This window comes from Amaranthus tricolor, chromosome 11, assembly GCF_026212465.1.
Source record: "Amaranthus tricolor cultivar Red isolate AtriRed21 chromosome 11, ASM2621246v1, whole genome shotgun sequence".
NCBI classification, from domain to species: domain Eukaryota; kingdom Viridiplantae; phylum Streptophyta; class Magnoliopsida; order Caryophyllales; family Amaranthaceae; genus Amaranthus; species Amaranthus tricolor.
This window is the reverse complement of record NC_080057.1, coordinates 11,368,655-11,384,789: the sequence shown is the minus strand read 5'-3', so window position 1 is coordinate 11,384,789 and position 16,135 is coordinate 11,368,655. Positions and strand designations below refer to the sequence as shown.

The 16,135-nt window shown below is 32.3% G+C and overlaps 2 protein-coding genes and 1 non-coding gene across 3 annotated transcripts; 1 reads left to right on the top strand and 2 right to left on the bottom strand.

The window, feature by feature from the left end:
- Positions 1-1,604: 1,604 nt before the first annotated feature.
- LOC130826490 (uncharacterized) lies at positions 1,605-2,905 on the bottom strand (the record flags this gene model as incomplete). Its single annotated transcript, XM_057692073.1, has 2 exons — positions 1,605-1,654; positions 1,714-2,905. Coding segments are annotated over 2 exons (1,242 nt in total), but the record flags the coding sequence as incomplete, so codon positions are not given.
- Positions 2,906-4,528, bottom strand: LOC130826489 (uncharacterized). The gene is made up of 2 exons (XM_057692072.1): positions 3,491-4,528; positions 2,906-3,379 (listed from the first exon to the last, which is right to left on the bottom strand). Exons 1-2 carry the CDS (start codon positions 4,526-4,528, stop codon positions 2,906-2,908), a joined length of 1,512 nt encoding a protein of 503 aa, XP_057548055.1.
- On the top strand, positions 3,900-4,007 carry LOC130827979 (small nucleolar RNA R71). The gene has a single exon (XR_009047292.1). It is a non-coding gene; the product is annotated as a small nucleolar RNA R71 (small nucleolar RNA).
- Positions 4,529-16,135: the final 11,607 nt, after the last annotated feature.

Below are 16,135 nucleotides of genomic sequence, written 5' to 3'. Positions count from 1 at the left end.
TTAAGTTAGGATTTTAAGGGTTTTTAAGCGTTTTTGGCACTTTTGTGCATAAAGTAGCTCAAACTTGGTTTGTTTTGCACGAAACTTGACACACAACACTATATGGTATATATTATTGTGTTGAAGTGGTTAGAATTGTAAATCATAGTGATATGCTAGAAATTAGGTGTTAATTAAGTTGCGATTTTATGCGTTTTTAAGCTTTTTTGGCACTAACATCTATTTTCTCTTAGTGCTTTCAACAAACCTTCTAATTCCGTTGATTGCGGCTACTACACGCTGAAATACATGGACGATTTTATAAAATCCGTGAAGGAGGTTGGAGTCGAAAATATAGATGCCGTAAGTATTTGTTACGTTCTTAAATTATAATATATATATATATATATATATATATATATATATATATATATATATATATATATATATATATATATATATATATATATATATATATATATATATATATATATATATATATTTACCATATTATTATTGATAAAATCTAATGTTTATTAATCTTTTAATTTTATATTATATTATAGGTTTTATACGACATTCCAATGGAAACACGCCCTTTGAAAAATGGAGAAATGCGCGAATTAAAGGACAAGATTGCCGCGTATCTTGCTAATTTTTGTTCTTGGTAAATTGTAATTAGTTTAGATTTTTAGGACTTTAATGTATATATATATATGTACGTACATATTATTATATTATATATACGATCGAGAGTTTATTATTACAAAGAGATTATTGGTGATTATTTGTGATCATCATTGGATTATTGGATTAATCATTGTTTATTACATTGTACATTATTATTGGATTATTATTAGTATTAAACGAAAAAAGAAAAAAAAACAACTATTTGCTGCGGGCCCCAAGAGCTTTCTTTTTTTTTTCTTTTTTTTGTTTTTGAAACTACATGAATATGGACAATGAAGAAGATGATGATATATGACCAACTAAAGAAGCACACTCCAACAATGAGGAAACAATCAACCTAACTCAAGTACCCCATGCAAGTAAATGTGAGCCAAATGACAGAATATATATTTCCCACTAACCAACCAAATGCTCCCCCAAGCTAGACTTGGGTTGATCAAATAGGGTCAAAAAGGTTTATAATGCGGTTAGTTATGAAAGAAAATGTAGGGCTTAAAATAAAAGATCAAATGGCAAATTATGTCTTTGAAAACGATGTTGCACGGTTTCTAGCAAATGAGCGCCTTCTATCATGCTCATCATGCAATTACATAGCTAACAAGACCAGTACCAAGCCAAGATGGAGATCAATGATACACCAGGAACTAATCACTCAAGAAGGAAATAATGAGATAAAAATCAAAGTCCAAATCCTTACAAGGTAAACTCTTCCTTGTTCCAAACAATAGATAATAATGCTCAAAAACACAAGTTTCAATAATACCAAGGAATCGGAAAAAGAACCCAAAAGTCTATAATGACCAGTCTCAGCAATCACAAGTGTTAAAAATTTCAACCATAGGGCACAGGGAAACATACTTTGTCAAAAAGATCCAAAGGGGCATCGAGGGAGAAAGAAATTCATTACAACTAAAAAAGCAATACAATATTTTTGGTCACATGTAAACTCCCACTCCTAATGAGTGGTACAAACCATGCAACAATCCTAAGAAAGCAATAAAAACATTCAAAGCTAAATTATGAAAAGAGTTGGGAAGATCTCACCAATTAACTTCATAATGCAAGCTGAAGCACAAAAATTCATCACGTTATCCAAAGCGCGACTTGCAAAAGAACCTGCAAGAGGAGAGAAACAACCAACTCCAACCAAAACAACTACACTAAAAGCGGTGGAATATATACAAGAGAGTAAGCTAAAGCAACAATCAAGACTCCCTCCCCAAGCCAAATCAAGCATTGTCCACAGGGTTTGAGAGGGGGGCAAGAGCCCACTAACCCATGGGGTCAAAGTCATTATCCTGCTGCTCATCATCATCGTCATCATCCTTTTAAGCATCTCAACTTTGCATATAGGCCGAACTAACCTCTGCACTCTCTTGCTCTTGCTATGACTAAGCTCTTCATTACAAAGAGCTTGTTCAATAGCATTAATTTCAGTCTTCCAAATGCTAGCATCACCTGTAGAAGATTCAAGACAAAGAACGGCCTCCAAAGGATCTTTCATAAGAGTTAGGGGCAAGTTATCATGACAAATCACATCAACTACATCAATAACATAGCATTTTTCCTCAAGCATGGGACCTTTGAAAGCATTGCTCAAATTGAAAGTTACATTATCATCCCCCACAGAAAGTGTAAGTCTACCATTTTTCACATCAATTACTGCTCCTGCCGTATGAAGGAAAGGTCTTCCTAAAATAATAGGAATTTGTTGATCTTCCTCCATATCAAGAACAACAAAATCAACAGGGATATAAAACTTACCTACCCTAACAGGGACATCCTCCAAAATACCCAAAGGATATTTAACAGAACGGTCAGCCATTTGTAGAGTAATATTAGTAACTTTTAGATCACCCATTTTCAGTTTAGAACAGACAGAAAAGGGCATCACACTAACACTAGCTCCTAAATCACATAAAGCTTTATCAATAAACAGTTTTCCAATGTGACAAGGGATGGAGAAACTACCAGGATCTTTCAATTTTGGAGGGGATTTATTTTGTAGCAAAGCACTACATTGTTCAGTAAAAGCAACTGTATCCACCTCACTAAAAGCTCTTTTCCTAGTCAATATGTCCTTCATGAATTTAGCATAAGTAGGCACTTGTGTGATTAATTCAGTAAAAGGAACTGTTACCTGCAAATTCTTAACCACCTCCAAGAACTTAGCAAACTGCTTGTCAAGCTTGCTCTTCACTTGGCGGTTGGGAAAAGGAAGTGTGATGGGAGGCACTTACAATGCCTCTTCTTTCGCTTTCTCCTTCTTGTGCACTGCCTCAGAAGATGCTTCATCAGTAATCGCTTCAGAAATGCCCGCATCTTTCGAATTTGACTCTCCATTGTGAGGCATGGGTGGCTCATCATAGCTCAACCCACTCCTTGTAGTGATTGCATTGGCGGTCTCCTTGCCATGTGGTTGAGTAGGTTGGCCGGGCAATGCTCCTGCTTGTCTAGAGGAGCTAGATGCAGCTAAATGAGCGACTTGAGTTTCAAGCATTTTATTGTGAGTACCGAGTTGCTCAAGCTGTTTGGCCATTTGAGCCATCATGGTTTTCAACTCTCCCAATTCGGATTGGGGTTGTTGGTTCTGAAGTTGCTGTTGTTGATGGCCTTGAGGAGGCCTTTGGAAACCGGGTGGTCCTTGATTGGGCTGATATTGCCGATGTTGCCCATATTGCTGTTGTGGTGCTTGTGGTGGAAAGTGTTGCTGTTGAGGATTTAACACATTGTTGCTCCGATATTACAAGTTAGGATGATTCCGAATTCCAGGATAGTAGCTATTGTTGTTGAAAGGAGGACGAGCTTGAAAAGCATTGACTTGCTCTGGAACTCCCATAGCTCCATTGGGATTAACAGAACACTCCATTATAGAATGACCATGCACACCGCAATAATCACAAGCAACTCCACCTTGGCTAGAGGTAGCCATAGCATTGACTGGCATAGATGTATTAGCACTCATGCGCATCCCATCAATTTTCGCATTCAAAGCTGAGATTTGTGATGATAGAAGGGAATAAGTTTCAACTTCATGCTTCCCCTTCCTTGGTGCTTGAACTGCGCGCCTAGAAGAGCTATTCCATTGATTTTCAGCAAGAGTATCCAAGAGTGAAATAGCCTCAGAAGTTTGTTTGTTCATGAAAGAGCCGCCAGCTGCACCATCTACCATCCTCTTAGTCTCATTATCAAGACCATTATAAAAAGATTGCATAAGAAATTCCTTCTCAATACCATGATGAGGGCACATATATTGGTAATCTTTGAATCTCTCCCACGCATCATGAAAAGTCTCCCCCGCATCTTGTGAGAAACTATAGAGCTTAACTCTGTAGTCATGAGTCTTATAACCGGGATAATACTTCACTAGGAAAGCATCAGACAATTGTGCCCAATTAGTAATGGTGTTGGGAAGAGAGTTATACCAACGTTGAGCTTTGCCTGCGAAAGAGAAACGAAAGAGATACAAGGAGAGCTCGTCGTCAGTCATCCCAGTAATCTTTTGTAAAGAACATGCTTGAAGGAATTTTTGCAGATGATCAACGGGTTCTTCATTGTCAAGACCATAGAACTGATTTCCCGTGATCATATTCATAACATGGGATTTGATGTCAAAGTTTCCAGCATTAGTAGTCGGCATCCTAATCCCCGCGATAACATTGCTAGCCTTGGGTTGTGTAGACTGCCTAAGAGTTCTCTCGGGAGCTGCCTGAGCCGCCATGTCAAGAGATTGAGAGGCCTGTTTAGCTTGTTTGCGAGCCTCCGCCCTCCTTTTCTTTGCACTTGCGTGTGTTCTACGACCAGTTGCCTCAACTTCAGGATCAAAAAGCAAAGGTTGCTTGTTGGTACTCCTGGTCATGCACAAAAACACTAGAACAAACGTAAATACGCTCGAAGAACAGTTGTTCCTCGAGTGGGAAAGCAAAATCAAACGCTAAATTCAAAAAGCAAAAAGCAACGGCGCCAAATTTTGATAGGTCGTTTTACTACCAAAAATAATTCCTAATTCACCTAACTAGTATAGTTGGAAAAGTAGGGTCGAACCACTGTGGAAGGACAAATAAAGTCACAATTTGAACCAAGTTCACTATTGCTAACGATCAAGTGTTGGATTTTTTTGTTTATCTAAGTAGAACGTAAAAAACAAGAGATGAATAAAATTTGTTGGCCTCTTAGGTTTTGATGATGACTTCACTTTTAATAAACAAACATATTTTAGAGATTGTTTTGTAGGTATATATCCGATTTTGTTAATCGTTGATGAAGCCTATGACTTGGTTCGTGGAAGTTGTACATGTCTCAAATATCCAAGAAGTTGGACAATTGCTTTAGAAGTCAGTTTACTGTTCCTAGAGTTAAAGTCCTGACTAAAGTTGTAGATGGAGACAGTGCGCTGTTCCCCACGATACAGGTCTGAAGAAGACATTGACTGGAAGTTACGAAAATTACGTTTTCTGTTTTTAGTTAATGTAAAAGGTTAAAAGTTTAATTAGTTGCTTAATTAAATTAATTTATTAATTGGCAAAAAGTTTTTTAAACGCCTAAAAATATGGAGAAGACTTATTCCTCACTTTGAATTAGTCTCCTATAAATTCGGACACCCAAGAGATTTATTCTCTACTTTGAACAAGTCTCCTATAATTTATGATCTTCCTAGTGACTCATGTACTATTAACCGTACAAGAGAACCGCAGTCATTTTCCACCTCTACTTTCAATAACTTCCCAATCTTCTTTGGGAGCAAGTAAGTAAATGGAAGTCATGGGGTGAGTGCACTACATGGAAATCGTGGGTTGAGTGCACTGATGGCTGTTCCCTTTATAAACGAGGGAAGCTACGATCAACCAATATTCATCTAAGAGTGTCCTTAAGGTGAGATCAAAATAAGAAAAATATTTTGTTCATGTATTTTCCAATTAATTCATTATATTTTTCTTGAGCAACTACTTAATTTTAATCTTCTTAAGAATTGGCCTTGTAAGGGTAATTGAGTGTTTTTGTTGTAACTAGACTTAAGGGAAGTCTAGGGGAATAGAGAAGCTTCAAGAGAAGCGTGAGAAGAGAAAGAGAAGGAGAAAAGAAGAGAAGAGAAATAGGCCTAGAGTAGAGAAGCTTCAAGTGAAGCATATTTGTTTTATGTAATTGTAATTGATTGCCTAAAACATAGTGAGAATTTTGAAATCCCGGGGGGTCGTGGTTTTTCCTTCTTATTAGGCCAAGAAGGTTTCCACGTAAAATCTTTGTCTCCTTTTATTATTTTTCTTTTCGTTTTTGAGTTTAAGTTTTGTTCTTTACTTGATACAATTCCGCAAAAATTAGAGGCAAAAATCTTAAACCTAATACACAACAATTCACCCCCCCTCTTGTTGCATTCGATCATCTATTAGCATTCCTACAAAATTCAATAATTAAAAACCTAGGGCTAAAAGGATTCACTATGCATCGATCATGATTCATGAACAAAAATTGGGATAGGAATGAATATAGGCGAAGGAAGATGTTGCTCTCGCAAACAAATTCGACAATCAAACAATAAAACAAGCTATCGCGATTAAAGCTTAATTGTTCAAAGAAGGAAATCGTTCACTCAAACTCGCAACTCTCGCTTATAGAATAAAGCGAATAAAACTTGCAAATTGGCCAAACATGCAATCAATCTAAAACCCATCAATTGAATCGCCTAGACAAACCAAATTTAAATCCTAAAATCAAACAAGAATCATGACCTTTTGCATAGTTTCACCAAACCCTAGAAATAAAACTACTCACTAAGCATACTAAAACTAACAAGAGATTCAACAATTAAATTCATGGAGAAAATCAAATTCAAATTTAATGGAGAAACAAACATTCAAAGATAACAATGATAAACAAGAACAAGAGATTAGAACTGAAACTAATACCTTCAATTAAAATTACAATGTTCAAGTGTTGATTAACAATCCCCTATGGCAAGTAATATGAGAAATCTCTTCAATATCAAACCCTCAAAAACAGAGAAAAAAAACTGTCTCAAAAATTCCTCTCAAAAGCTATTTATATCCCCCTTAAAAGAGATCGGAGGATATGGGAAGTTACTATCAAAAATAACTGCTGGACCCGGCTGGGTATGTGGAAACCCGGCCGGGTGCGAAGCAAAACTAACTCTTCAAGACCAAAAATTTTCTAAGTTCAAGAGTAAACCTGACCGGGTATGTGGAAACCCGCCCGGGTACGCAGCATAGCATTTTAATCTTCAATGGAAGCCTGACCGGGTGTCTAGAAACCCACCCGGGTATGAGAGGCTCACCCGGCCGGGTATGTGGAAACCCACCCGGGTGCGAGTGGCAACTTTTTCTTCCAAATGGCATCTTCAAATTCTTCTAAGTGCCAAGTGAAAATCCGGTCGGGTATGTGGAAACCCACCCGGGTATGAGAGGCTCACCCGGCCGGGTATGTGGAAACCCACCCGGGTATGAGACCTGGTCAGCACAAAAATGACCTTTGAGTAGCTTATGACCTTCCAACTTGCAAATCTCGCTCCAAGAGTCGATTCCTAGCATAATTAGAGCTTTGTACCTACAAAATAGATAGGAAACAAACACTCCAACCAAGCATAAAAACCAATAGGAAATTGAGCAAAATACGCGAGAAATGCTATGAAAATACAATGGGGGCATGGTAGAAAATAATATATAAAACACACACATCAGGGCTACCCAAAACTGCAGCAAATAGTTAAGAGTATTTGTTGCGGGCCACAAGAAAACCGCAGCAAATAGTCTTAACTATTTGCTGCGGTTTTGGGTTGCCCGCAGCAAATAATGCCCTTTTTTGCTGCGGTGTTAAACCGCAGCATTTAAAATAGGCCATGTGCTGCTATTACTATTGCTTGGGGTCAAAACCGCAATAAATTATGACCAAAAAATCACAACATATGAGGTTTTTTCCACTAATGTTGCATGATTTTTATTGGTCTATGTAGACCAACAAAGAGCACTAAAATAAAAAAGATTTATCAACATCATTTCATTTAATTTATTATGAAAGGAAATCAAAATCATTTCATTTGTTTCTACTTATTTTTAAATAGCTTTATGAAAACGTGACTTTACGCCATGGTTTGAACTTTATTTGCCTCTTATTTAAAATAATATATTTCATATTAGCTATGAGGAGAGTTTGTATTACATTCACGTGTAACTTACCATGAGACTTTTCAACCATTAACTTAAGATTTAGATTGAGCAGTTTGTTGATACATCTTCAATTTCATTATACTTGCTAAATTTCACTTTATTATACAATAAAACGCGATATTTTGATCATATATTTCTTGAGTTATGCATAATTACAAATTATAAAAATTATCTGATATTATCAAAATACACGATTAGATGACTCAAAATAAATTCTATTTGACTATATTTATTCTTACACATTAACCACAATATATAAAAAAATCTTAAATGATAAATATCACAAAAATATTTATATAGCAAGTATTTGATAATAGTAAGTTTGATGTTTAAATTAACAACTCATTCCTTTCAAGTTTCAAGTGTCACTTTTTGTTGGTAAAAAGCTACATGTTTCGTAGGTTTGTTTGTAAGAGTCTCCCCCTGTTGGTTATACTTTGATTAAAATTATAAGAATTTTAATTATTAGTGTACTCTACAAATCAAATGGAAGGGAGTAAGAATTAACAACTCCAAATTCTAATTTATACTCCAATTTATATACATTATTCAATGCACTAATTTATTATTTTTAATATTTCTAATTATATATATATATATATATATATATATATATATATATATATATATATATATATATATATATATATATATATATATATATATTATAATTAAAAACGAATCAAATAAGATAATGAATTAGTTTGTAAACAAAATATATCTAGAGTTATATAATATTGAACACTATTGTTGTGTAGTGACTACGTCATGTTGAATTGAGAATTATTTTAGAATATTACACCATATAATGAAGGTCAATTTTATTATTAATTTCGCAAGAATAATTTATGGACTAAGAATACTTATTAGCTTTTATGTACTCTTTTTGCTTTTAAATGTTTTTTTATTTTAGAAAGCTTTTAAAACGTATTTTTATAAGAAAAATGCTTGCATCACTTGTTGAGCAATAAAATATGTGGAAACTAATTCAGTTAGAAGTATAAAAGAATGGGATCTGCAAAGTAAGAATATGACAGAGTACACAAATTAAAGAAACAACGAGCAGGAGGTATTTTACAGCTTTCTGCTTTTTCCCTTGAATTCCAAAGGTTCACTAATCAGTATTGTCGAAAATCGAAATTATTACTGATAGTGATATATTGTAAAAAAATTTAGTTATTAATAACAATTTAAACGAGATAAAGAAGTACTCAGTACTCACTACTCACTACTCATTAGTCGAATGGGCCGTAGGTGATTTTGGGGGTGTGCGGGATGCTCACTACACTACGTCCTTAAAACTAAAGGACCTCATATATATATATATATATATATATATATATATATATATATATATATATATATATATATATATATATATATGTGTATATATATATATATATATATATATATATATATATATATATATATATATATATATATGTGTATATATATATATATATATATATATATATATATATATATATATATATATATATATATATATATATATATATATATATATATATATATATATATATATATATATATATATATATATATATATATATATATATATATATATATATATATATATATATATATATATATATATATATATATATATATATAGGCAAAAGTTCAGGTGTGAACTAATCATATATGAGAACCATGTAAACCAAAATCTCAACTGTAGAAATCATATGATTTTGATCAAACGATCCAGAATCGCGCGCGAATTAGGATTTTATTTTTTTTTCTTCAAAGTTTCTTCATTTGCGATTCTGGATCAAAGTTTCTTCATTTGATACTAAGCATTCCCGCGAATTAGGGCATTGAGTTTTGCGATTCCAACGTTCCAGCGTTCTTCTCTTGTTTTGCGATTTTGTTGCGATTTCATCTCTATTCTTGCTGTGAGTTCCAGTTCTACTCTTGCGATTTCATTTTATTCTATTCTTCGAATTGCGATTTCATCTCTTTGCTTTGCGATTTCTATGATTTTTGTTCTTAATTTTGTGAATTGCGATTATTTCTGCGATTTTTCTATCTTCGATTTCTTCTTTGATACACGAATTTTCCTTCTATTTATGCAATTTTTCCTTGCGTCGATTAATTAGGGCATTCCAGCGTTCTTCTCTTTTGCGATTTCTTGCGATTTCTTGAATGATCAACCACGAATTAGGGCATTCCAACGATTGTTCTTGCTGTGAGTTCTTGCGATTTCATTTGTTCTTTTCTTCGAATTCAACACGAAAACAATTGTGTTGACGTGTGATTCTTTTTGTATAAAACTGTAATGTTTTTGTTTGTATGATGCTTTCTACTTCAAACTGTGCTGCTTTTTACAGAAAACTTTCATGCTTTTTGTATAAAACTGTGATGTTTTTGTTTGTATGATGCTTTCTACTTCAAACTAATTTGTCTACATATAACTAATTTGTTCTTATACACGATTATTTCAGCGATTATTTCTGCGATTATTTCAGCGATTATTTCTGTCTTCTATTGTTTCTGCGATTTTATACACGATTTGTTCTTCGATTTATACACGAATTTTTTATATTTGTTTATCAGAAATATGGTAGTTACTCACAAGTTGAAGAAAAACCAATAATAGCAGATCCTCTGCAAGGTATGCCAAATACAAGAGGGAAAAGAATAAAAACTGTTGCTTCAAAAAAGAAAAGGTAAGTCTTGTTTAACAAGAGGGAAAATCAAGATAAAATGTTGCTTTCTTTATAAAACGTGATGCTATATTCATAAAATTTGTAATGCTTCAGTGTTGAAGAGGAACAACCTTTGCCGAAAACAAATGGGAAAATAAAAAAAACTGTTGATTCAAAAAAAAAAAGTAAGTAAGTTTGTTTTTAAATGTGATGCTTTTCTTAATACAATGTGCTGGGTTATATGAAAAATTGTGATGCTTTCAGTGTAGAAGTAGTCACTACTGCAAGGGAAGAAGATAAGGAGCAAGATAAAGGAGAAGAAAATCATGAAATGGAAGAGGAACAACCTTTGCCAAAAACAAAAGGGAAAAGAATAAAAATTGTTGCTTCAAAAAAGAAAAAGTAAGTTGTTCAATAAAAATGAGATGCTTCATTTACAGAAATGTGATGCTTTTTATAAAAAATTGTGATATCTATCTGAACCATGATACTTCATTTGGTTTTTTAGAGTTCAAGTAGTTGTTGCTGCTATAGGAGAATACAATGAGGACCATGAAGAAGAGAATGTGCCAGAAGTTAACGTAAATGCGGGAATGGAAGAAGAACCTCGATTAGCAATAACTAAACAAGAAAGAGTACAAATTGTTTCTTCTACAACAATTCCAAAAAAGAAGTAAGTTATAGACGTAGATGGTTTTTGCATTAAATTGTGATGCTTTCTACATAAAATTGTGATACTTCAATGTGATGCTTTGTTTATACAATTTTGATGGGTTACAGGAGAGAAGGTCAACTTCATATGTTGTCATCTCCTTCTCAAATGGTTTGTTTGTGTGATAAATTGAATGATAAACAAAGGAGTGCTGTGAAAGAAATTGGTTTTGAAGGATTGCTTCTGTTGAGAATTAAGATGTCTTATCATGGTATGACTAAGTACTTTATCAACCAATATGATGTCAGTACTTCAGTTTTCATAATCAATCAAAACTGCAAGTACACTATAACTGAGTATGATGTCTGCGATATTTTTGGCTTGCCGTTAACTATTAATGATGTTATTAAACAAACTAATTCAAATGAAGATATATATGAGTATGATTTATTTGAGGAATGGCAACAAAAACTAGATTGTGTTGGGGTTAATTAAGGATATATCTGCTGAACAACTACTTTCCAAAATGTTGTTGGAGTTAACTGATGGAGGCGATGATTTTAAAAGGTTTTTTGTAATGTATGCTTTTATTACATTTATGGCTCCCAATTCACACCGAACTGTTGATCATAGTTTGCTTAAACCATTGGTTGATGTTAATGAGATAAAAAATTTTAACTGGTGTGGTTTAGTGTTTGATAGGTTTAGAAATGGCTTGGAGAGATGCCAAACAAAAAATTTTAAAAATATTCCTTCATGTCTAGCCATATTAGAAATTTGCTTTTACCATCGAGTTAGCTCTCTAGGTATTTTTCCATCATCAAGGTTGCCCTTAATCCAACATGGGACTTATGAGACTTTGAAAAAAAGGGCACAACTTGAGTTGAATGCTAGATCCTTTGGACTAGGTGATTTCGATGGAGACACATACCCAGTTTCAAAGAAATTAAGAAAAAAATCGCATGATGATGAGGTGGAGCTAGAAGAAAATGGGATGTATCTCAAGATCCCTATTCCCGATGGCTAGCTGGCATCTTCTGATCAAGAAATTCATGATACAGCTGGTGATGTAAGTAATATTATTTTAAACATTTAATTTTTTATAAAAACAACCAGTAGCACATTTTAAATCATAAAGTAGCAGTTTTTTGTCTATAAAGTAACACATTTCATATAAATTTTTTGTAAGAAGTTTAAATTGAACTGTTTTTTCTTAATATATTCTTTTTATTAAGGAGCTTATGGAGGAAGTTAGCAAGATGAAGAGGAACATGGAAATTGTTACTCAACATCATATATCGAAACTGTTGAAGTTAAAGGCAAAAGGCAATCAAGCACAAGATGTCGGACAATCATCAAACTCTCCAACACTATCACAATGGTATTCAGACCTAAAACTGTTGAAGTTTTTTGTTTGTATGATGCTTTCTACTTCAAATTGTGTTGCTTTTTACAAAAGACTTTGATGCTTTCTAAATCAAATCTGTGCTACATTTATTCAACACAAAATACAATACATGATACACTACCATTTCATATAAATTTTTTGTAAGAAGTTTAAATTGAATTGTTTTTTCTTATTATATTCTTTTTATGCACTACCATTTCATATATTATGTGTTATATTTTTAAACGTGTGATGCTTTCCACATAAAATCGTGATGCTTTTCAACAAAAACTGTGATGCTTTCAACACAATATTTTGTGATAAATTGAATGATAATGACATTAAAAATAAATTAGTCTATATATAACTAATTCTAACAATTACAATGTTAAAATAAACAGAGATTAGTCTAAAGGCAATTATCCTCTTCATAAAATACAACCTACTAATGTTAAAATAAATAGAAAGTAATCTACATACTACTAATACTAATGATTAGACTATTTCTCTAGAGAATCAATCAGAAATTAGTTTACACTCTGCAACTGCTACACAACTCCAAATATAATTGTTCTTCTAAAGCAGGGATTTTAATCATTTACCACTGTATTTCATAAACAAGCTTCGCCAAATATCTGTACGCTGTAGTAGGCCTTACTCGTGCATCTTCAAAACCTTTAATGGTCTCCATTGTTTCTTTTAAAGTTGTTGTCCTTTCAGATCTTTGCAAGTATTTCCATTCCACTCTCGTTAACGTATGGTTATGTGATACAACATGTTGTTTGACAAAGATGTCTCCACAGTACACATCCAGTTTAATCCTGATGTGTGCATCACATCCACATCTTTTAGTTGGAACTAGCTTTCTCTTGGCATTTGTTCGTTCATTTTCTTTGATTTTTGTCTTTAATTTGTAGTTCCTTGTTTAGAATAAACGAAGTATCATTCATGTATAACACCATCTATTTTCTTTATAGTGGATTTTCAGAAACTAATCCCTGTTGCTCTAGCATGATCATGATACAATAATTCAAGTTCCTCCCAACTGCCTGCTCTCATGCCCTCCAATGAACCTCTTATGTCAAACTCCCTCTTTTCAGTCAAAGAATCTATTTGGAAGCATTCTATTGCAGTTGTTGTAACTGAAAATTATATAGTTATTGAACTAATTGAATGCTTTATATTGACAATTGATGTTTTGTAATGTAACTCAATTGTTTAGTTATAATATTCAATTATCAATATAAAATAAATATTCGTACTGAATAGAGACATTGCATAGCATTTATGTAAAATTGAATATTTTAGAAGTACAATTGAGATATTTAAAATATCAATTTAATATGTTAGTTTTTAAACTGAGATATTTAAATTGACATTTTGGAATCTATAAATCTATATTGAATAACGGAGAATTCATTGAACACTATATGATTAAAATTGAACACTAACAAAATTGATCATACCTGTATCAATCATAATAATCGCGACATTATCTTCTTCGTACCGTTTGTTCATTATCAATCATCAAATCTGTAAAACAACAGATTATCAATCAAATATCTTTGAATACTACTCACTCCTATTCAGCTTATGTGTCCCATTTCCTTTTATGGTCTAGTCACCTTAAATGTCTCATTTCTATTTTTGGTATGGGTTTTTTACTTTTATGCCCTTAGTAACTTTATCCTATTTTCAATTATACCCTCCATTACCCATACTAATTTTCCTCCCTTACATTAAAAACCCATAATACCACTCTCTTTCCTACCCTTAGGGTCCCACTTTTGACTCTCCTTAAAATCCGTGAAAAGTCAAATGGGACTCCTAAGGTGAATAGGAGGGAGTATCATTTTACATACGAATTTTCATAATATTACCTTCAATTTCGTCTACATATCTTCGTGATGTTTGTAATGTCATTTCCATGTCAATTTTATTCATTAAATCTTTTATTACAAACATGTTTGCTGTTTATGAAGTTAAAAAGTTGATTTTCTTGATAACTTTTGAAGAATTTCAGAGATTTTGAAAAGAATTGATGAGAAATTTTGTTTAATTCTGTTTCCTAAATTGCGATTGATTTTTGGCGGTTTTGAAAATGAGTTTCCGTGTTTACCTTTTTTAAAAATGGCAGTTTTTATATTTATTGCTTTTTTTTTTTTTAATCAATAAATGAAGATGGGCTGCAATTATTGGGCCAGCCTTAGAATGGGACGGTCTCAGCCAAGACTGGCTATAAAAAAATTATAGTAAATAGGTTACTAAACTAGGTAAATATATCGATTACACTCTAAATAATAGTGTCAATTATGACATTTAAGGTATCAATATCATGTCATTTATCAAATGTCACCAAAATATTTGGTGATCCTTGTAGGAAGCGTCATTAATTAAGATTGAAATATTAGGATACTACTCTAAGAATTGTGACATTTTAATGAAATGTCAAAAATATTGCGTCACAATTGAAGCTTTTTTTTTTGTGTTACAATAAAACTATTTAATTATTTTACCTTATATAAACACATGCTATACCAGTTTCTACCTTTTAATTATGTAATAAAAACAAATCTATATTTTATTGAAATAGCTCCATTTAAATTAAAGACAGTTAATTAGATATTTAATTTTTTTATTTTTATTTTAATTGGTAGAAAAAAACAGGGTATAAAAATAACTTGCCAAATAATTAAAAATTTAGCAAATCTCAACAATCCATGTGACTTAACTCCCAAAGAGTGCCACTTGGAGTTTTCTAATATTTTTAATCAATAGTATGATTAAATGTTTGATTTTTTTTATTTTAATTGATAGAAAATAACAGGGTTTAAAAATAACTTGCCAAATAATCAAAAATTAGCAAATATCATGTGGCATAATTCTCAAAGAGTGCCATTTAAAATTTTCCAATCTTTTTAAGGAAAAATTACCTTGAATAATTGAACCTTTTCATGATTTTCCTATAATAATCCCAATAATTGATTAACCATGAATAATCCCAACTTTAGGTTGTATTTTCCTAGAGTAAACTTGGGTAACCCGATGACTTCCTATAGTAGGTAATTTACATAAAGAATAAACTGAAAGATTAAATTTTTTGAAATTTTACATAAAAATTTTTGAACAATAAAATAAATTAGAAATTTTTTAAATATTTTTTTGGACATTTTATTTTAATTTTTTTTTAAAAAACTTGATAGAGCAATTCATTTGGTTACCGGGTAAATTAGTTGGTATTATTCATGGTAAATCAATAGGTGAGATTATTATAGGAAAATCATGAAAATGTTGGATTATTCTAGGTAATTGTTCCTCTTTTTAATAGATATTATGGTTTTAATTGGTAGGAAATAACAAAGTATAAACATAACTTGCCAAATAATTAAAATTTAGCAAATCTCAACAATCCATGTGGCATAACTCCTAAAGAGTGCCACTTAAGAGTTTCCAATCTTTTTGGTAGATTCTAGTATATGTGCTTGCGCATTGCACAAATTTTTGTTTTGTTTGATGGTTGATATAATTTAATTTATATTTTAAAATAGAGAAAATTACATAAAACTACCTTTTCTATACACTC